The sequence below is a fragment of the Microtus ochrogaster genome, chromosome 22 (assembly GCF_000317375.1).
Source record: "Microtus ochrogaster isolate Prairie Vole_2 chromosome 22, MicOch1.0, whole genome shotgun sequence".
Taxonomy (NCBI): Eukaryota; Metazoa; Chordata; class Mammalia; order Rodentia; family Cricetidae; genus Microtus; species Microtus ochrogaster.
The window spans coordinates 20,226,134-20,245,934 of NC_022023.1; the positions used below are offsets into that span (position 1 = coordinate 20,226,134).

At 45.2% G+C, this 19,801-nt stretch overlaps 1 protein-coding gene across 6 annotated transcripts in view; it reads left to right on the forward strand.

Moving 5' to 3' along the window:
• Chd2 (chromodomain helicase DNA binding protein 2) overlaps positions 1 to 14,471 on the forward strand; it is a 131,569-nt gene extending 117,098 nt beyond the window's left edge. For all 6 annotated transcript variants that reach the window (XM_005357759.3, XM_013350226.2, XM_026784344.1 and 3 more), the window contains 3 exons: positions 1,066 to 1,279; positions 6,281 to 6,527; positions 11,313 to 14,471. In XM_005357759.3, coding sequence (XP_005357816.1) covers positions 1,066 to 1,279; positions 6,281 to 6,527; positions 11,313 to 11,646 — 795 coding nt within the window. In that variant the 3' untranslated portion in view covers positions 11,647 to 14,471. The remainder of the gene's footprint in view (positions 1 to 1,065; positions 1,280 to 6,280; positions 6,528 to 11,312) is intronic.
• Positions 14,472 to 19,801: the final 5,330 nt, after the last annotated feature.

The window sequence follows — 19,801 nt, forward strand, 5'->3', positions numbered from 1 at the left end:
TTATAGAACCCAGAACTACCAGCTCAAGGACAGACCCACTCACCGTGGCCGGGGGCCTTTCCACATTTATGATTAATTAAGAAAATGTCCTACAGGTTTGTCTTGTGGAGGCTTTTATCTATTGAGTTTCCTCTCAGAAGACTTTAGCTTATGTCAAGCTGACATAAAATAAACCAGCACAATAATTCTTCAAAATTTGTCAAAGAATAGATCATGCTTCTACATCTAATTGTTTAATTTAAGGCAATAATCAAAGGTTTAAGCATGTTTATAATGGGAATGACTGTAGTCCAATAGTAGTGGGAGGATTATGGTCATGTATTCTTACTGAAGAGTACAGTCAAGCAGTAAATGAAATATGGTAGTATTTAACATCACGTAGGGGAAGATATTTTCATAATGTGCTAAATGAACAAAGAACAGAACAAATTAATATTGGTTTTCTGTTCTTTATAGACAAAAAGCCTTAGATATGGACCAAGTTATTTAAGTTATTTAATAGTCATTTTCTTCATGATTAGCTTTTAAACCACTTTACACTTGAAAACTTATTTTGAGAATTTTACTTGGGTGAAGGAATGGTATAGCTGGAGGGTCAGGTGTCTGGCTTGAGGACTTTAGTGTACGGTCTCTTTCCATTTGACAGCTGGCAGTTCTTAACTCTAGTAAGCCTTGAGAGCTTAGCAGTCATGGCTTTTTGTAGCCAAGAAAGTCCTCTGAAAGTGCCAACTTCCTGGCCACTTGAATAGGCTATGTACAGGAACACCTGGCAAGTATTTTTTTTTTTCTTTTTTTATACGGGGGCTTGTTAGCAGAGGTAAAAGGGGCTTGTTTTCTGTGGTAATCTAACAGCCGGGCAGCCCCCTGTCAGGCTGTTGGAGCTGTGGAGCTCAGCAGAGTTGACAAGCAGTTTTGGTAAGACGTTACTAAATGACAACTCAGAAGAGAGGAACTAGATGGAACTGTTTAGGAGGGCATCTTTATTCTGCTCTCAGGAGCTAAGCCGGCGTCCTAAGCTTTTCTTTTCTTTCTTTCTTTTTCCTTTTTTCTTTTTTACTCTGCCAGGAACAAAAGAAGAAAGATGATACGCTTGGTGGTAAGAAACCATTTCGACCAGAGGCCTCTGGTTCCAGCCGGGACTCTCTGATGTCTCAGTCCCATACCTCACACAACCTTCATCCTCAGAAGCCTCATTTGCCTGCCTCCCATGGCCCACAGATGCATGGACATCCAAGAGATAACTACAGTCACCCCAACAAGAGACACTTTAGTAATGCAGGTAGGCCGTTAGATAACTTTTACAGAGGTGTCCAAACCCCCAATCATTTCATTTTCCAAGGACCTTTGTACTTTCCCTAAGACCTTCTTGTCTCTTCTTGGTATTTTATAAAATACGAAGTAAAGATCTAGAAGATTAAGGGTCAGCTCTAAGTTAAGGGGATCACAGGTACTTTAAAAGGTAATGGGTGGGGCTGGAGAGATGGCTCGGAGGTTAAGAGCACTGACTGCTCTTCCAGAGTTCCTGAGTTAAATTCCCAGCAACCACAAGGTGGCTCACAACCTTCTGTAATGAGGGCTGGTGCCCTCTTCTGGCATGCAGGCAATACAGGCAGAACACTGTATACATCATAATAAATAAATAAATAAATAAGCCTTTTTAAAAATAAAGATAATGGGCAGACTCATAGAAAAACGTATATTCTATGTACAAGAATGATCACTAATTAAGAAAATGTCCTACAGGCTTGCATAGGTGTATAAGGTGGGCATTTAAACTGCTAATATTGAGTTGGTGACAAAGAGATAACCAGATAGAAAAAATAAGCAGTGGACAGTGAAGAAGCAACCTTTATTAATGAGAGAATATTCACAAACTGTACATCTGATAAAGGGCTAGTATGTAAAATTAGAAGGACTGGTTAAGAAATGGGGGACGGATAGATCTAAATAGACATTTCTCAAAAGATGGTGATGAACTCCGAGATGCCCTAAATTAATGTATAGACCAGACAGGGCGGGCCTTGATAGAAGAAGATTAAGTCAGTCGAGAGGACTGCACCCATTCTGTGCTGAGTACTGAAGATGGCCCATGGGGCCACACTGCATTTCGCTGTGGAATCAACCAGACCAGGATGTATCAGAGACTTTGTTTATGGACTAATGTATACAAGATGCTGCCATCTGTATTGACCTGAGTCTTTTTCAGTAAACAACGTAGGTTTGTTTAAAAAAATACGATTTAATGTCCTCAGATTTCACTATAAGTAGCCTTAGGTCCAGTGGACATTTTCCCAGCTGCTAGAGTCACGCTACTGGTGGCTCAGGGACTTTAACCTGTGACCTGTCCTTTGACCCTTAGATAGGCATCTGAACCTCAATAAGTCCTTTATTTCAGAGACCTGTTAGTCTCAGGTTTGTCTTAATAAAGGTGTATAAATGGCCAACAGGTATATAGAAAAGCACTTAGCAGTATGGGCCACACTCTTATCAAAGAAACACAGCGTGGATAAGGATGTGGAGAAAAAGGCAGCCTTTATCACAGCCATTATAGAAAACACAAGTAGGGTTCTCAATAGCATTAAATAAAGAACTCTCATATGACCTACAACTTAAGTGTATCAAAGGTATCAGATCTCACGGTTTATTAATGCCAAATACTTTTTCACAAGAGTAGCACATGGAATCAGCTTAAGTGTCCATCAGTAGTGAGTGGAAAAAGAAAATGTGGCACATGTACCCCAAGGAATATTAGTTACCTGCCGCTCGTGACACAAAATCATGTGTTAACTCAGTTAGCCATTGTATATATATTATATAATTAACATGTATTTTAAGACATATACAAAAGAAGTATATAATTTTTATTTGTTAATTTAAAAAACTTGAAATTTAATTTTTTGAAACAAACCTTATAAAAGAAGAAGGAAAGTAGATTGTATTAAATTTTGGAGATTTGTTTAGAAAAAAGGAGAAATGGCTAGGCAAGGTGGCACACCTCTTCCATCCCAGCACTTGAGGGACAGACAGGTGGATCTCTGAGTTGAGGCCAGCCTGGTCTACAAAGTGTGTTCCAGGACAGCCAGAAATGCATAATAGAGAGACCCTGTCTCCAAACAAGCAAAACAAAAGAAAAACATAGAAATCAAACTCAAGATGACTATGGTGGAATCTGTAACCCCAGAACTAGAGAGACTGAAGCAGGAGAATCCTGAGTGGATTTCCTCAAGCCTGCTGGTGGCAGAGTCAGGCAGATATCTGTGTCTTGGAACCACCCCCCAAAGAAAAAAAGTTTTCCTCAAAACCTCAATACAACTATGTAGTTTTTTTGTTTTGTTTTTAAAGATATAGATTAAGGATTAGGAAATTCATACAGAAAAGTAACACCACCCATATGGCAAAATGACCACGCTTGCCATTCAGGAAGTGTTAAGGCAGAGATTTAACAAAGTTTTTCATTCATTCCAATCAGCAATAATTAAAATGAAAAATGCACACTCGTTATTAAGGATAGGAAATGATCTAGTCTTTTTTAGAAAATAATTTGAAGTGAACACATATATTGACCTTTGGCCACAGTTCTTTCTTGTGTGGATATTGTTCCGTAGAATGAGGACACATAGTTGGTAGGGTGCTATTGAAGACGAACTTGGATGTCCACTAATTAGGAGAATGGTAGAGTGAGTGTTAGGACATCTGTACCCAGAACCATCCACCATTACAGAGTATTGGCTAGACCAGCATTGTGCACTTGCTGGTAACATCAGCACTTGGGAGGCCAAGGCAGGAGCACTGACTGCTCTTCCAGAGGACCTCATTCAATTCCCAGTACCCACATGGTGTCTCACAACCTTATCTGCAACTTCAATTCTAGAGAATCTGATTCCCTCTTCTGGCCTCTGTAGGTACTGCATACATGTGGTGCATACCCACAGATATCCATCCTGGCAAAAACACTCATAGATGTAAAAGAAAAATAAATAAAATTGAAAAAAAGAGAAGTCAGTGAGAGAAATAATAAGAAGCAAACAGTAATAATGTTATGTTTTTACACTAATCATGTATTAAAAACCTATGTCTGTATCTTTAAATTTACTGAGGTGAAATTCATACAGCAAACAGGAAAGCATTTGTAGGTGAACCATCCAGTGGTATTTGTACATTCAAAGTTGTGCACAATAGTTCTGCCCCTTCCTAAATTTCTCTATCACTCAGATGGAAATTCTCTTCCTGTTCTCCATCCTCGCTATCTTTCTAGCTATCTGTGTTGTGCCCTGTAAATGAATTTATTCAGAAGACTTCATGTCAGGGGAATATACAGTGTGCTACCTCTTGTGACTGGCTTAGCAAAAGGTTTTGAAAGTCCATCCTAATTCTAGTGTGAATCAATACTTAATTTCTTTTTATGGGAGGATAGTATTTTACTCAATGGATATACTTTTTTCACTCATCTAAGTTTCTCCTTTTTTATTGTTGAGAATAGTACTAATACAAACATTTATATTCATACATTTGCTTGAATACCTATTTGCAATGGTTGTAGCTAGGTACATGGGGATGGGATTTCTGGTTGTATGGTAACTGCTTGACTTCCTGAGAAACCAAGAACAGCCTCCCTTAAGTACTTAAGTACTTGTATGAACAGAGAAGGACGTGAAAGTGCACGTCTGTTAGTGGTGACTACTGCCTTAGACTAGTGGGGTAGGGAGAGTAGTGCAAGTCTGGTTAGTGGTAACTATTGCCTTAGACTAGTGGGGTGGGGGAGAGTAGTGCAAGTCTGGTTAGTGGTGACTATTGCCTTAGACTAGTAGGGAAGGGGGAGAGTGCTTGAATTCAATGGCTAATCATTGTTTATTGCTTCACTAGTTAAAATATGCAAAAATTATTTTTAGAGTCAGAAGAATAAAAGGAAAAATACTGAACAAGACTTAAAGCATATAGAAAGTATAGAAACCTAATATAAGATTTATCTTACTGATTCAATTTTCCTATAAATAATCAAGAAGTACATTTCTTTCTTAAACTTTGGTTCTAGAATTCCATTTATACGCACACATACACACAGTTGATTTTGTGTTAGAGGCTACATAGCAAGGTATTATCTTAAGAAGTGCCCCCACATCTCCTGTAAATTTTTATACACTAAAATTATGTCTGGGTCTGGCCAGATGGCTCAGGGGTTAAGAGCACACTGGCTGCTCTTCCAGAGGAACTGGGTTCAGTTCAACAGATTGTGCATGTGTTTGTGCCCTTTGGACTTTTTGTAAAACTTTTAAATTTTTTTTAAAAAGAAAAATTTGTCTTTGTTTCTTCCCTCTCAAGTGTGGTGGTGCACACCTACACCAACCCTGTGGGGAGGCAGAGGCAGGCAGACTTCTGAGTTGAAGACCAGACAAAGCTATATAATAAATCAGACCTAACCTAAAAAATATTGAATTAATTGCTGTTACTTGGGGATTTACTTACTTTTTGTTGTATGTGTATGAGTATTTTGTTTGCATGTATGTCTGTGCATCCTGTGTACGCCTGATGACCACAGAGGTCAGAGGAGGCCACAAAACCCCTAGAATTGGAGTTAGAGATGGTTGTGAGCCTCCATGTGGGTGTTGGGAATTAAATCAGGTCCTCAATAAGAGCAGCAAGTGCTCTTAACCACTGAGCTACCTCTCCAGTTCCAGTTATTTAAAAGTCATTGCTTATTAACTTCCTCAGTGTCAGAACCATTTCTTTGTGTTGTTTCCCATTATCTGCTTTTTTTTTCTTTCAATTTTTGTTCTCATGTTTTGGTTATCTTCCCTAGTAGGTGGCATGGTGCTTGAAAACTTGTTGAAGCATTAGCTGGTATCCCAGACTAGGAGGTGCCATCTCAGTGTGGTGCCTTCCCCTTGGGGATCAGCCTTTAGTCACAGGGGTCTTCAGAGGCCCAAGAGAACTCTTCTCAAAAGGTTGAAGCACCTTCAGCTATGTGAGGGCGTTAGCGAAACAATATCATCACTTCCAAGTTTCCTTTGGGGTTCTTGAGTGAATCTCATTTTAAGGGTCTATTGCTCATTGAGGCAAGCAAGAATGAAACATGTAAGCCATAATTTGGAAGATCTTAGCAGGGACAGAGGTGATAGATTTTCTTTTGCCTTAGAAGTTGTTGGCAGCAGAGAAAATGTTAGGACTCATTCATTACTCATGTTAGCCGTAAGGCTGAGGAGGCAATGGTTGTCTCCTGACATGTCCACCTGCAGTAAATGCCGCCATGTGCTGCAGTTACGAAACAGTTCTCTTCCTTCAGATCGAGGAGACTGGCAAAGGGAAAGAAAGTTCAACTATGGCGGTGGTAACAATGCGCCCTGGGGCAGTGACCGGCACCATCAGTATGAGCAGCAGCACTGGTACAAGGATCACCATTATGGTGACCGGAGACATATGGATGCCCACCGTTCTGGAAGCTACCGACCTAACAACATGTCCAGAAAGAGACCATATGAGCAGTATAGCAGTGACCGAGACCACCGGGGACACAGAGACTATTATGACAGGTGAGTAGATGTGTGACCCGACTGGACCTGCTTATACGGGTTTGTCTGTCTACTGCATACTGAGTGTTGCATGTATCAGTTATAAATCCCATATCTCCGCTATCAGGATAGCTTTAGGATGCTGGAAGAAGGAGTTTTGTAGCTGTATTTATTACTTTAGGTGGATGAATGCTTTGTCCACATGTGCATGTGTGTACCATGTGTGGGCCTGGTACCTACCTTGGGAGGTCAGGAGAGTGTGTTTAGCTCTGGACCTGGGGTACAGAAGATTGTAATCTTCTATGTGGGTGTTGGGAGCTGAATCCAGGTTCTCTACAGGAGCAGTGAGTGCTCTTAACACCTGAGCCATCTTTCTAGCCCCACCCCCTTAAAGAAAAGTATTCCTTTGTTCTTGGAGATTTTTATGCATGCATATAATAGATAATTTTGGTCGTTTCACCCCAGTACCCTCTCTCATCCCTCCCCACCTTGGCTGCAGTCCTTTCAGGAGGCCTCCCTTCTGCCCCATGCTTTTGGTTGTTGTGACCCAGTGAGTTTGCTTTGGTTGCTGCATGAGTAGGCTGGGGTGTTATCTATGGCATGGGTAAGTTATGAGTAGCTGCATCACTAGAGAAAATGACACTGTTCTCCCAGCAACCCTTCTGTGATGGAGGAAGGTCACGTTTTAACTGGTGAAGGTGCTTACAGCCAAGCCTGATGACCTGCGTTTAGTCTGTATACATATTGTGGCATGTATGCACACACATACGTGCACACAGAATTAATAGATGAATAAGTTATTGTAATGATAGTTCTTTACAAGGTGAGTGGTGTCTGAGATGTGATAGCTGAGGCTGACCTCTGACCTCCACACTCAGTGCATCCACACCTACATGTGTGTCTACACGTGTAATTACACACACAGTTTAGACTCAACAGTATTAGTTCTTAATGTGACCCTCAGTCTTACCAGGTAGCAGAGATGGGTACGAGACTGTGGTCCTTGCTTGCCTGGATCCAATGGTTGACGTCAGAGCCTTGGAGGTTGTACCTTCTCTGCAGCCATACAGTGCCGTAGTGAGGCAGTAAGCCAGCTCCAGGTTGTGAGTTGGCGAGTGTGGAAGAGCACTGTTTTCACCAGACTTTAATTCAGAGTCAGGCTGTTGACTGAACTTCATAGCAACGGCGGTCTCCCCTGGCTCATGTTATACTTTATGTTTAGACTGTACAATGGCTTTAAAGTGGGGCAAAATTTCATACGTCATTTTGGTGTCCTGCTGTTGTTTTGGAAGCTGCAGTTAGATGAGTAACAGTAGCTCACATTAGCCACCTCAGATGAAAGAGCCTCCACCCTCACTGCCTCCTGGTTTCTGTCATCTCGTCTGGCTCCTCTGTGTGGGTCTGCATTTTGCCTGGTCTGTCCTTTTGCCCCTTTCCTTTTGTGTTTTACTGGGGCTGTGCTATGAAAGGTGTTTATTTTGAAGGGTGTCTTTGCTGGGTATAAAGTTTTAGATTGGTGGTTCCAGACTTTCAGGGACTCCTCCGTTGTCTGCTTGTGTGCTTTCTGACAAAAAGCAAGGCCTTTGTTCTCCTTTTTCCTCTTTATAGACTACTATTTCAAGCCCTGGCTGTGTAGTGTAGCATATGTATCATACGCTGTGCATATCTGCCTGACTGTCCTTCCTGCCTCCATACCTGTGTGGTGCAGAGATTAAACCCAGAGCTTTGATTGTACTAAGCGGTGCTGTACCACAGAGCCGCCTCCCAGCCCTGGCAGATAATTCTTTGTGTCTCTTATACTCAGGAATTACTCAGCTTTCTGAACGTCTTTCACCCATAAATTTGGGAGATTTTCAATATTTTTCAAATATTATTGTCATCTTCCATTTCTCTCCTTCGGAAATTAGAATTGTAGTTACTATTATCCTGCTTGAGGTCATGGTATACTGCCTAGACTCCGTTCTAAGAACTGTCTCAGTATCCTTATCTGATGACGATTTCATTTGTGGCGGTTTCAGTTGATTAGCTTATCTCATGTATCTTATTCTCTTAGTAGTTTCCTTGCCCAGTAATTTATTAGATGCCCTATAAGATACCATTGACAGTAGTACTCCCTCCATGCACCACACACACACACACACACACACACACACACACACACACACACACACACACATACACACACACACGCATGCACACACATACACATGATTTGGGACACACACACCCTTATCTGTCTTTCATTAATTACTTGTTCCCCTGACTTCTCGGGTTATTCATCCTTCTCTTCAGATTGAGATAGTGTTTTTAATATCCTCTGCAGAACTGGCTTAGTGGTCACAAATTCCTTTAGTCTAGGCATTCTCCACCTGTGAGTCACAACCCCTTGTGACTTCTTCATAGGGGTTACCTAAGACCATTGGAAAACACAGATATTATGCATACAGTGTTTCTGCCTGCATGTATGCCTGGAGGCCATAAGAGGACACCACATAGAATTATACATGGTTGTGAACCATGTAGTTGCTAGGAATTGAACTCTGGAAGAGCAGCCAGTGCTCTTAACTATTGAGCCATCTCTCCAGCCCTTTAGTCTGTTTTTATCATAAAACGATTTTATTTCTTCAATTTAATTTTTAATTTTATTATCTTTTAAAGAAAAGCTCCCCTCACCCCCCAGACAGGGTTTTTCTGTGTAGCCCTGACTATCCTGAAACTATGAAGCCCAGGCTGGCCTTGAACTCAGATCTACCTGCTTCTGTCTCCTCAGTGCTGGGATTAAAGGTGTACACCACCACTGTCTGGCTTTTATAGATTTATATTTACTTTTATTTATGTATAGATGTTGTGTGTATCTGCATGTGGGTATATGCATTTATGAGTACAGGTGCCCTAGGAGGCCAGAGGCATCAGATCCCCCTGGAAGTGGGTTATAGGTGGTTGTGAGCCTCTTGACATGGGTGCTAAGAACTGTGCCCAGGTCCTCTAGAGGCTAGAGGAGCAGCAAGTGCTCTTAACCACCGAGTCCTCTCTCCAGCCCCTCTCCTTCAATTTTAATAGATTGTTTAGCTGGGTATAATAGTCTGGTTGACAGCTGTGGTCTTTCAGGACTTGGAGTCCATCCTTCCAGGCCCTTCTGCTTTAAAGGGTGCTATCGGTATTATTCTGTGTTTTCTCGTGTGTCTGCCTTTCTAGGCGACTTGTATTTTCTTTCTTATAACTTTAAATACCCTTTATTCTGTATTTTTAATGTTTTAACTATAATATGCCATGGAGGTTGTGTTTGTTTTGTTTTTCTTTCTTTTTTTTTTCTTTTCTAGCCTTGTTTATTTGATATTCTCTAGGTCTCTTGTATCTGAATGGGCATCTTTTCCTCTAGTTTTGGGAAATTTCTTCTCTGATTTTACTAAAGATACTCTCTTCCTACTCTTTTGTATTCTCCTTCATGCCATAATACAGAGGCGAGGTCTTCTAATGGACCCCACATTCTCCCATGTTCTGCTGGTGCTTTCTTTGACACCTTCCTCACTAACCTTTATGGAGGAATCCAATTACTCTGTCTCCATCCCTGCTGTTGCGGACATGATCCTTTCTGTTGTCATGGGTTTCTACTGAGGATTTCAGTCGGCTTACTGAGGTTTCCATCCCCGGTATCATTTCAGTTTGGGTTTACTTCAACAATTCAGACTGTTCTCATATTTTGGATTGGCTTACCCATTCCTTCATTCATCTTTGTCTTTGAGTTGTTTGCTCATAGTGAAATCTTTTTTAAATCCTAAGTCTTCTAGGTCATTTTTATTTGGAGCCATACTATAGATTGGTGTTTTTGGAGACATGTTGCTTACTTCTTTATGTGTGTGTGTTATAGTTGTGTTGGAATTTGTCTATCTGTACTTTGGTTTTGATTGAGTTTTCTGATGTGTTCAGGTCACCTTTCCTTTAGTAAAGGACTCTACACTGCTCAGGATTTATAGCAGGACTGAGAGTGAAACATTTTATCTTTGTCTCATATTTTATGTTACAGCCTCCATTTCAGGTCTTTTGCTTATCTGCTGTAGCCTGGTACCTTCAGTCTTGGTCAGGAGCTTGGAACAAGTTTCCCCTGGCAATGTGGACCAGTCCTGGGTCTAAAGGCCAGATAGGACAACTGGAGGGTCTCAGGCCGGCTGTTGGTAGGACTCTAGGTCTCTGCGTCCTGTGGATATGAGTGTCCCTGGAAGGGAATGTTTTGGGAGCTGGTGAATTTGGAGAAAAAGGGGCCAGAAGGAGTTGGCAGCCCTTAGCAAGCAGTTGCCAGGCTTGAGCTACTTGCATGGTGGGGGTCTAGGTATGTAGGTGAGGCTGCCTTATGTGTGGTGGCTAGAGAGTCCCTGGTGGGTTGAGTCAGTGTGCATAATTTTAGGCAACTTTAATGCTGAATATCTAGGTTGATTCTGGGTTTTGCTGTTATTAATAATTTACAAATAATTTCTGTGTATTTTTTCTCTTGAGTATGATGAAGAAATGTGAAAATGTTTATAGTTGTGTTTTCCTGAAGGGAAAGTGAGTTTGCAAAGCTGTCAGTGATTGTCCACGTGTGTCCACGTGTCACTGCAGCTCTGAAGAGGGCACGTTATTTCATAGGATACTTTTACCATTATGTATGAAAGAACTGACTGTGTCTGGGTCGTGTGTGTGTGTGTGTGTGTGTTGGTTTCCTGCTGATAGAAACATTTGTCTCTGGTCCATGTGTGTACGAGGAAATGACAGCAGAAGAGGGAGAGTCTGGTTGTGGTCTTTCAGCTGATCCTTGCATCTCTCTTTCAGGCACCATCATGACTCTAAACGGAGGAGATCAGATGATTTTAGGCCCCAGAATTACCACCAGCAGGATTTTCGACGAATGTCTGACCACAGACCCGCAATGGGCTACCACGGCCAGGGACCCTCAGACCATTACCGCTCTTTCCACACAGACAAGTTGGGGGAATACAAACAGCCTCTGCCCTCATTACACGCTGCAGCCTCAGATCCTCGCTCACCCCCTTCCCAGAAGTCTCCCCATGATTCCAAGTCACCCTTGGATCATAGGTCTCCTTTGGAGAGATCGCTAGAACAGAAAAATAACCCCGACTATAACTGGAATGTTCGGAAAACATAAAGGACAGCTCCGAAAGGGGCGTGATCACGGGGGTCATCAAGCACTTGGACTTTTTGGTCTGGTCCAGCGGTGGCCAGTGGTCAGGCTAGCGAGTGGAGTTCTTGGATACGCTGCTGCTGAATCCACTAACTTGGCGGCTGAAGGAGCACTTCAGGGAGTCGGAGGCCTTCATCTGCTGCTTTGGTTTGGTCTCCACTCCTGCACTTTGGCACCCTGTCCCATCCTAGCCTATTGTGGCCTCCCACCTCCGTGGGTGCTGGGAGGAAGAGGTGACTTATGTATCAGCTTCATTGGGCTGCTTTCCCTGTGAAGGAATCGGGGATCTTGAGAGTCAATGAATGTTATATTCAGCATGAGTGACCAGGGCAAGGACCTGCTGGACAGCGTGTGATTGGTTCACTATGACGTGAGGGTGCTGCTGATGGGAAGTGGGAGGTCACAGGGTGGGTTTCACACTGCAAGACTTGAAAGGGGAGCACGTATACCCCTCAGATGTTTCTGGGAGAAGTGACACACTTGGTCTTGTTACGTGAAGTGGGGTGGGCATAGAGAGACAGGAAACAACTTCCACAATGGCATCCCACCCGCCAACACTAATTCTTCCCGTACTATCTCTGTACATTTCAAACGTTTGGTCTTCTGGTGGAGTCCATTTTCCCTCTTTGTCAGGGAAAGTTGGATCCCTTTGGCCGACTTTAGAGAACTGTGACATTGGCGTCATTGATGCCATCGTGGGTCTTACTTGTTTGGGGCATGGGCTAAGTGGGTGTAGGGGTGGAGATGGGGCTTTGGGGTAGTGTCACCAGGAAATAGGAATCCCCGGTGGGTGTCTGGTTCCTATGTTGAGAAGGAGAGTCACAGGTCCTGATGGTGGCCTGCTGATGGGGTGCCTGCTGGTAAGCCCAGAGCTGGGGCACTCATGCAGATGGGGAGGGGTGGGGTTCCGAATGTGGGCATTGGTGGTGCCAGCAAGCAGGGAGCTTTCAGTATTGGAGTGGGTCAGTGAATGTACTTGCATCTCGGTTCCTTTACACAGCTTGAAGAGGCAGGCTATACAAACCCAAACATCTTGACAGTTGAGGTTCAGTCAGGGAAAAATACCTGAGGGGTTACATTTCCATTGCAAGTTAGGATTCAGCAGTGTCAAACCCTCTTTCTTTATGATCTGTAGAGTATAAACCTAAGTTAATTTTCCCAACTCCCAAACAGCCATGACTGGGGTAGCTGAGCTGTAAGAGGACAGGAGGCCTGTTGGGGTCAGATTGGGTCAGGTTGGTGGGTTGCATCATTGAATGGCTCTTCTCAGCGTATGGATAACTGGGTTGTGCCTTTGGTTTGACTCACTTTCAGTATAGCTTGCCAGTATTGTTAAGGTATTCTAGATGGACACAGGAAAGCTGACTTTAACATATAGATGTTGTGGTGAGAGTCCAGGCTCATTCTGAGTTGATGAAAAGTCTTGTTTTGGACATACGCAGGATTCAGCTCTCTGAACTCCTTTGGGGATGGGGTGGACCCATCCTGGGCAGTACCATTAATGACTTTCCCAAGACAAGCTTGAATTGTGTCTTTGAGTCCATCGTCTGGCCATGGCATGGCTGTGGTGGGCCATTGCTTCCGCTACTTAGAGCACCATGGACCTGGCTGTACTGCAGAGTCGATCCCTGCAGCCAGTGAGTGCTCAATAGACCGCCTTCTGGATGCCTCATGGCACCTGGTTCCTCACCCTGATCTTGGGCATGCACTGGAGTCTCCTGCCTGGTGGCCTGCTACGGTTTCTCGGAGCTTCTTGCTGATGACATCGACACTAATATTGGTTTGCTGGGCTCTTTGGTGCCCTGTGCAAGGTGGAGGCCTTGCCCTTCCACGCTTACCTAGGCCTTTTTCTCTTTCAACTTGTTGGTAGAAGATATAAGTTATTCTCAAAGATGTCTCATCACGAGGAAAAAGGAACTTCCTTTTGTTTCCTTCAGGACTAAAGTGCCATAATACGTAGCAAAAGGCGATGTTGGCCAGATCAGTGTTACATTGATTCTAGACTGCAGTATCTCCCATCAGACATCTGTTGTGGGTTTTGAAGTGTATCTGACGAGTGGGTTGGGAGAAAGGAGGCTTTCCTCTTGCTTTAAACCAGTATGTGCACCATACGCTTACAGCAGCAGTCTGCGCAGGTGGGCGAGGCTGTCGGTGTTCTGGTAGAGCCCAGCTTTGGGCAGCTCATGGTTGAGGAAAGAGTGAGTGTTGCCAAGGCCTGAAGTACTGTGATGCACCGTGACCCTAGACCAGGAAGGTGATGTTTCTGCTGACCACGGTGTCCCCTCATTGGCCAGCCTGCGGGAGCCCAACCTCCTGGTCCTTCCTTGGACTCTTGTGTAGTCATTCCGTAAGCCCCGCAAAGGGAACGCAAACATTTCTCACTGTGCTGCTGCTGCTCTGACCTGGTGTGACCGGCAGCTGCATCAGGCTTTGCAGAGCAAAGGTGATTCACTTACGTGTTCACACACACAGCAACATTGAAATCTTATAGACCAAAACCCACATGTCAGCAGGAGCCGTGTCCAGGCCCAGCACCTGTGGTCTTGTCGCTCATCTGAGGCCAGCTGTGTCAGGTGAAGAGAGCCATGCCAAGGGTCCAGGCTGCTTTAGTCCATCTGTCCCTACTCATTTGGGGACAGGTGGTTTTTCTTGTAAACTTGTGGACTTTTGAAACCTGTTGACTAAACAGTAATTAATTTATATTTGTGAAAAATGCCACTGTCCTAGTGATTTCTGATGTAAATAATGTTGTTTATATAGTATGTATTAAATTTTCCTACATTGTAAAACTGCTGTACTTTTGATTCTTGTATATTAAAAAGCATTATTAAGGATTTTTAGAATCGGGCTAACCCATTGCATTACGTTCTGGTGTGAGGCAAATGCCTTGAAGATACTTCCTCTGTCTCCTTCCTTTGCTGGAGGTGTGGCCATGTGTCCAAGCTTGTCATCGATGGGGTTTTTCCTGTTGTGCTTTTGTTGCTATAGACAGTTTCCTGTGTCTGAACAGCCCCAGGCCACAGCCCACAACTGTGCACCTCATGAGATGGCATGGAGCTATTGAAGCGGGTAGGTCATGCAGGACTGCCCTGAGCTGTTCTGGGGGTCCTGGGGAGGCTCGTCAACCTGCAGCATTTGTGTGCTTCACAGTTGGGTTATATATTCCCGAGTGGACAAAGATGCCTTCCTAATGGGAACCATGACACAGACATTAACTTGCAATTTGGCACAGAGGTGGCTCGGCTCCGACATGGCCCAGACAGAGCAAAAGCAGCCTGGCCTGTGAGTGGAGAGCCTCCTTGCAATCTTGTCCAGGCCCAGGGCTACAAAAGTGACTTTGAATCCAAGCTCACGTCTCTATAAACCCATGCTTCTGAATAGCGGTGAGAGGCCAGCTGCTGGGACCCCACCCTGCTAGCCTTCCGGGACCCTTGGGTGTAAGAGGCTAGTGTTAAGCCTGGCCTGGCAAAGTGGAGAAGCATGGAGAGGCGTTCCTCTGAAGAAACTACTGGTAATCCCTCCCTCTGTGCTGCGCAGCACAGCTGGGCTGGCTCTGGGAAACTTAAGAACAAGTGCTGCAATAATCTATTATGATTCCCAACAGTGACAGGCTTCCAAGGCCGCTGCTGCCAAGATGCCTGCCTTTTACTGGAAGCTGCAGGCCTGGGGCCCTCACCTCCCAGTGCCTCTCTGGCAGGGACGCAGATGCTTGGCAAACACCACAAATCCTGCTCCGTAAGTGCCAACAGAAAGGTCACTTACTGAGAACTAAAGACCAGCAGTTTGCCAGAGAAGAATAGAGCCTGTGGTTCTTAAAGGAGCCACGCTAGCATCGCCGCTGAGGCTTTAACTAAAAGCCCCTTCCATCCTATTCCAGGTCAGAACTCTAATCCGTGCTGCCTCCTGATTTTGTGGAGTACCATCTGGATGCAGCTGAAACAGATAAAACCTTCCTGCACGTTCCTGTTTATGGTGGAGCCCTGCCCAGCCCCTGTTGATAGGACTCTCTCCTGTGGCAGGTCTTGGGGATTTCCTGATGTGTCCAAATGACTTGTCCCTGGCCACAAGGCTCTCTGACTTTGTGTGGGAACAAAAATCAGGTCTACAGTCTACCTGAAACATGTCCAGAGTAGATAACTCAGAGCAAGCAAGGGGAGAGTTCACGCGGACTCTGAATTCTCAGGCAGAGGGGATCACAGGGGGCCCATGGGCCAGTGGTTGCAAGGCTTGTGTCTGACTGGGACTCCAACCTAGGCATTTGTGTTCCACTCACACCTAAGCTTGCATTACCAAGTCTGCATTCTGGTAGCAAGGATGGAAGCCCCGCAGAACACACAAGATGGGCTTGGCTGGCCACACTGTCAAAGGCAGAATGATGGGGCTTCTGGAGGCCCTACAGATGAGAGACCTCTCTTGCAACCTGTCCTTGTTTGCGCTCTATTTCTGTGATAAACACAAAGGCCAGAAGCAACTTAGGGAGTAAAGGGGTTTGTGGGAACTTGAGGCAGGAGCTAAAGCAGAGGCCATGAAGGAGTGCTGCTTACAGGCTCACACAACCTGGGACCACCAGCCCAGGGGTGGCACCACCCATAGTGGGCTGGGCTCTCCCACATCTACCATTAATCAAGAAAATGACCCCGCAGACCTGCCTACAAGCTAATCTGATGGAGGCAGCTTCTTAATCAAGATCCCCTCTTCCCAGAAGGCTTTAGTTATCATCAAGTTGACAGACAACTAACCAGACCCCCCTCTCCCCACATGGAACCTTGGCCCTTTGAGAATCTGACGCATCATCCCAGAGTAGGTGTGATTCTAGAACTGTCCTGCAGAGGGCAGCAGAAGAACACGAATCCCGGCGGAACCACAGCCGGCCCACACCCTGCCCAGGGGAAGGCTCTGGTTCTTCTCCCAACTTCTAGATCCCTTCCTTTGCCAGGAGGGGCCAGGAGACTGGAGCCACCTTGTTCCCAAAGGAGGCGTGAGAGGGGACTGAGAACATCCCTCACAAGGTGACCTTAGCGACTCACGTTTTCCTCTGAACTGCTTTCTACGGGCCCGTGATTCCATTCCTGATCAGATATGGTGGTGGTGGTGGTGGGGGCGAGTCTAGTGAAGTTCAGTAAGATTCTTATTAAAGACAATGAGAGGCTCCGTGCTGAGAAGTTCAATAGAACTTTCGAATAGCTGAAAAGTTCAGGAGAGCCTGAATATAGGTTAGTCAAGGAGAAAAATGCTATCAAGTGTTGTTGGTTTTTTACTCTTTACTGTTTTGGGGGGTGGCCTGCCACCCAGCTCCCAAATCATGACATGGAGGCTTATTCTTACTTATGAATTTTAGCTTGGCTTGTTTCTAGCCAGCTTTTCTTATCTTAAATTACGCATCTCTTTTGCCTTTGGGCTTTCATCTTTCCCTATTTCTGTATACCTTTCTTTACTTCTTTCTCCGTCGCTGGCTGTGTAGCTGGGTGGCTCGCCCCTGGTGTCCTCCTCTCCTTGTCCTATCTTCTCTCTTCCCAGATTTCTCCTCCTACTGCTTCTCTTTCCTGCCAGCCCTGCCTGTCCTTGCTCCTGCCTCACTATTGTCTGTTCAGCTCTTTATTAGACCATCCGATGTCTTAGACAGGCAAAGTATCACAGCTTCACAGAGTTAAACAAACACAACATAAAAGCGTGTAACACATCTTTGCATCAGTAAACAAATGTTCCGCAGCATAGACAAATGTAACACACCTTAAACTAACATTCTGCAACAATCAAGACCAGATACCCTCTGCTTTGACAGCTCCCTCTTGGTCCCACAGGCCTTGCAATGGCTCTCAGTTCTCCCAGCTGCCCTGTGAGGAAGTCATCCTGGCCCTAGTTGACAGAGGGCAACGAGGCTCACAGACACAAAGGGGCTCACGGTTAAGGTGGGAGAACCAGGAAGCTCTTCTTGAGAGGACCAGCGTATACAAGACCTCCATCCCCTACCTCTGCTATAGGATGGTGGGTGAACAACTGGAGAATCGCTGTTGCCAGTTTCTCACCACTAGAGGTCACCCACGAGGCAGAGCGCCTTCATCCACTCTGCTGTGTCTTCAGCATGGAGCCGAAAGGTCACTGTCACAGTATCATTAAATCTTTGCAGAATATACGAATGTCCCCCCAAATCTAGGCCATGTCCAGCCACATTGGGTAGCCTCCAATTGTCTGTATTTAGAAGAACCAGGAAGGACTCTTAGTATTGTGTCAGGCCAACCTTCCATGGATGTGTGCACTCAAAAAGGCAATTGTGGGGAAGTGAGCTTTGTCTTTATAGACCTAGCTCCGGATAGCTTAGGCCCCAGTCTCAACACCCTCGGGCCTTGCTCACCAAACCCTTCGATGCAACATGCTTGGGCTCTGAGAACCTGAAGCCTAGAAAGGGGGTGGCTGGATAGGACTTCACAGTGACGAACTGGTGCTAGTACTCTCGGGCAAGTGACCATGATATCTAGCTCTTATAATACCACTTGGCTATTTCCAGCATTCACGCACATCAGAAATGGAGACCACACTGGCAGCCAGATCGTATTAGATTTGTTGCCAAGACTTGTTCTCAACCTGGAAAACTGACTGGCCGCTTCTGGGTGATGGCGACCCAGTTGACAGGCCTCCAGCACACTGACATGTTCCTCCTTGGAGCCTGTCTCAGAGTTTCTACTGATGCAATGAAACACCATGACCCAAAAGCAAGTTGGGAAGGAAAGGGTTTAATTCGACTGACTGTTCATCATCAAAAGAAGTCGGGACAGGAACTCAAGCAGGGCAGGAACCTGGAGGCAGGAGCGGATGCAGAGCCCATGGAGGGGTGCTCTTTACTGTCTTGCTTCTCCTGGTTTACTCCTGCTGCCTTATAGAACCCATGACCACCAACCCAGGGATGACGTCATCCACAATGGCCTGGGTACTCCCCCATGGCTAATGAAGGAAAAGCCTTGCAGCTGGATCTACTGGAGGCATTTTCTCAACGGAGGTTCCCTCCATTAGATAACCCTATTTGTGTGTCGCGATGACATAAGACTAATCAACTCAGACCTCCAGGCTCTCAGACTGTAGGTGGCTGTTGTCTCAACCCAACTTCTCCTCCCAGTTTGTCCCTCTTCTAAGCCCTCCCTGTCCATCTAGCCTGTAGGTGTGAGTGGCGGGTGTTCTTCTTCTTCTCGGACGAGTGTTCTTCTTCTTGGAGGACGCGAGACACGACAAAACCCACCTGGCCAGAGGTTTATTGCAGCGTGCCTAACAGTAAAGAGAGAGAAGGGAAAAAGGATGAACAGACAGCGTTCCAGCTTTTAAAGGGTCCCCCCACGCATGTGCGTCAAACGCCACGTTCTGCACCTGCGCAGCCTTTGCGTGGAACGCTAGGTGCTCCTGGGAAAGGTAGTTCCCCAGACGAGCAACTCTCAGGGGCCTTCTGGGGAATAACAGCGGGTAGGCCCTCTCCCTGGTCACCCAAACTAGAGCCCTAAGTAGATTCCACCAATGTTGGGGACTCCTGACATTGTCTTGGCTTGGAGATAGGAAGCAGCGTGGGTGAGCTTCCTCTTTTAGAACCTTTCCATAACCTCCAGAAGTTGACTGCTCTTGACCCTGGTCTACCCACCAGGAGGAAGCTGGGACAAAATCACTTCTTTCTAGGATGGGCGTCAGAATTTTTCGGACTCAGAGGCTGTAGCGGAGGAGGACGTGTGGGCACTAGAGTTTGTCAAGGGACGACGTGGAGCTGGGTCAAAGCTGTGCCTGGCAGGAAACAGTCATCTCCAAGGAGGAGTGGTCTTCCCATACACTCCAGTTAGTTTACACAACAACCTGGTGATGGACGGGCTAGCCTTATTTCCTCATGGCTGAGGCGGCTATGGCTAGGAGCAATTATTACTTACCCATCCTGGCAGAGAGCCCATGAATGATGGGGTCCACCTAGGCTCAGTCCTCTACCCAGAAGTTCTCTTGCACAAACTACTGTGAACCCGGGCCATCAGTAATTATATGTGTATGTGCGTATGTGGTATATGTCTGTGTGTAGCTATGTGCCTGTGTATGTGATATATGTCTGCATGCAGCTATGTGCCTGTGTATGTGATATATGTCTGTGTGTAGCTAT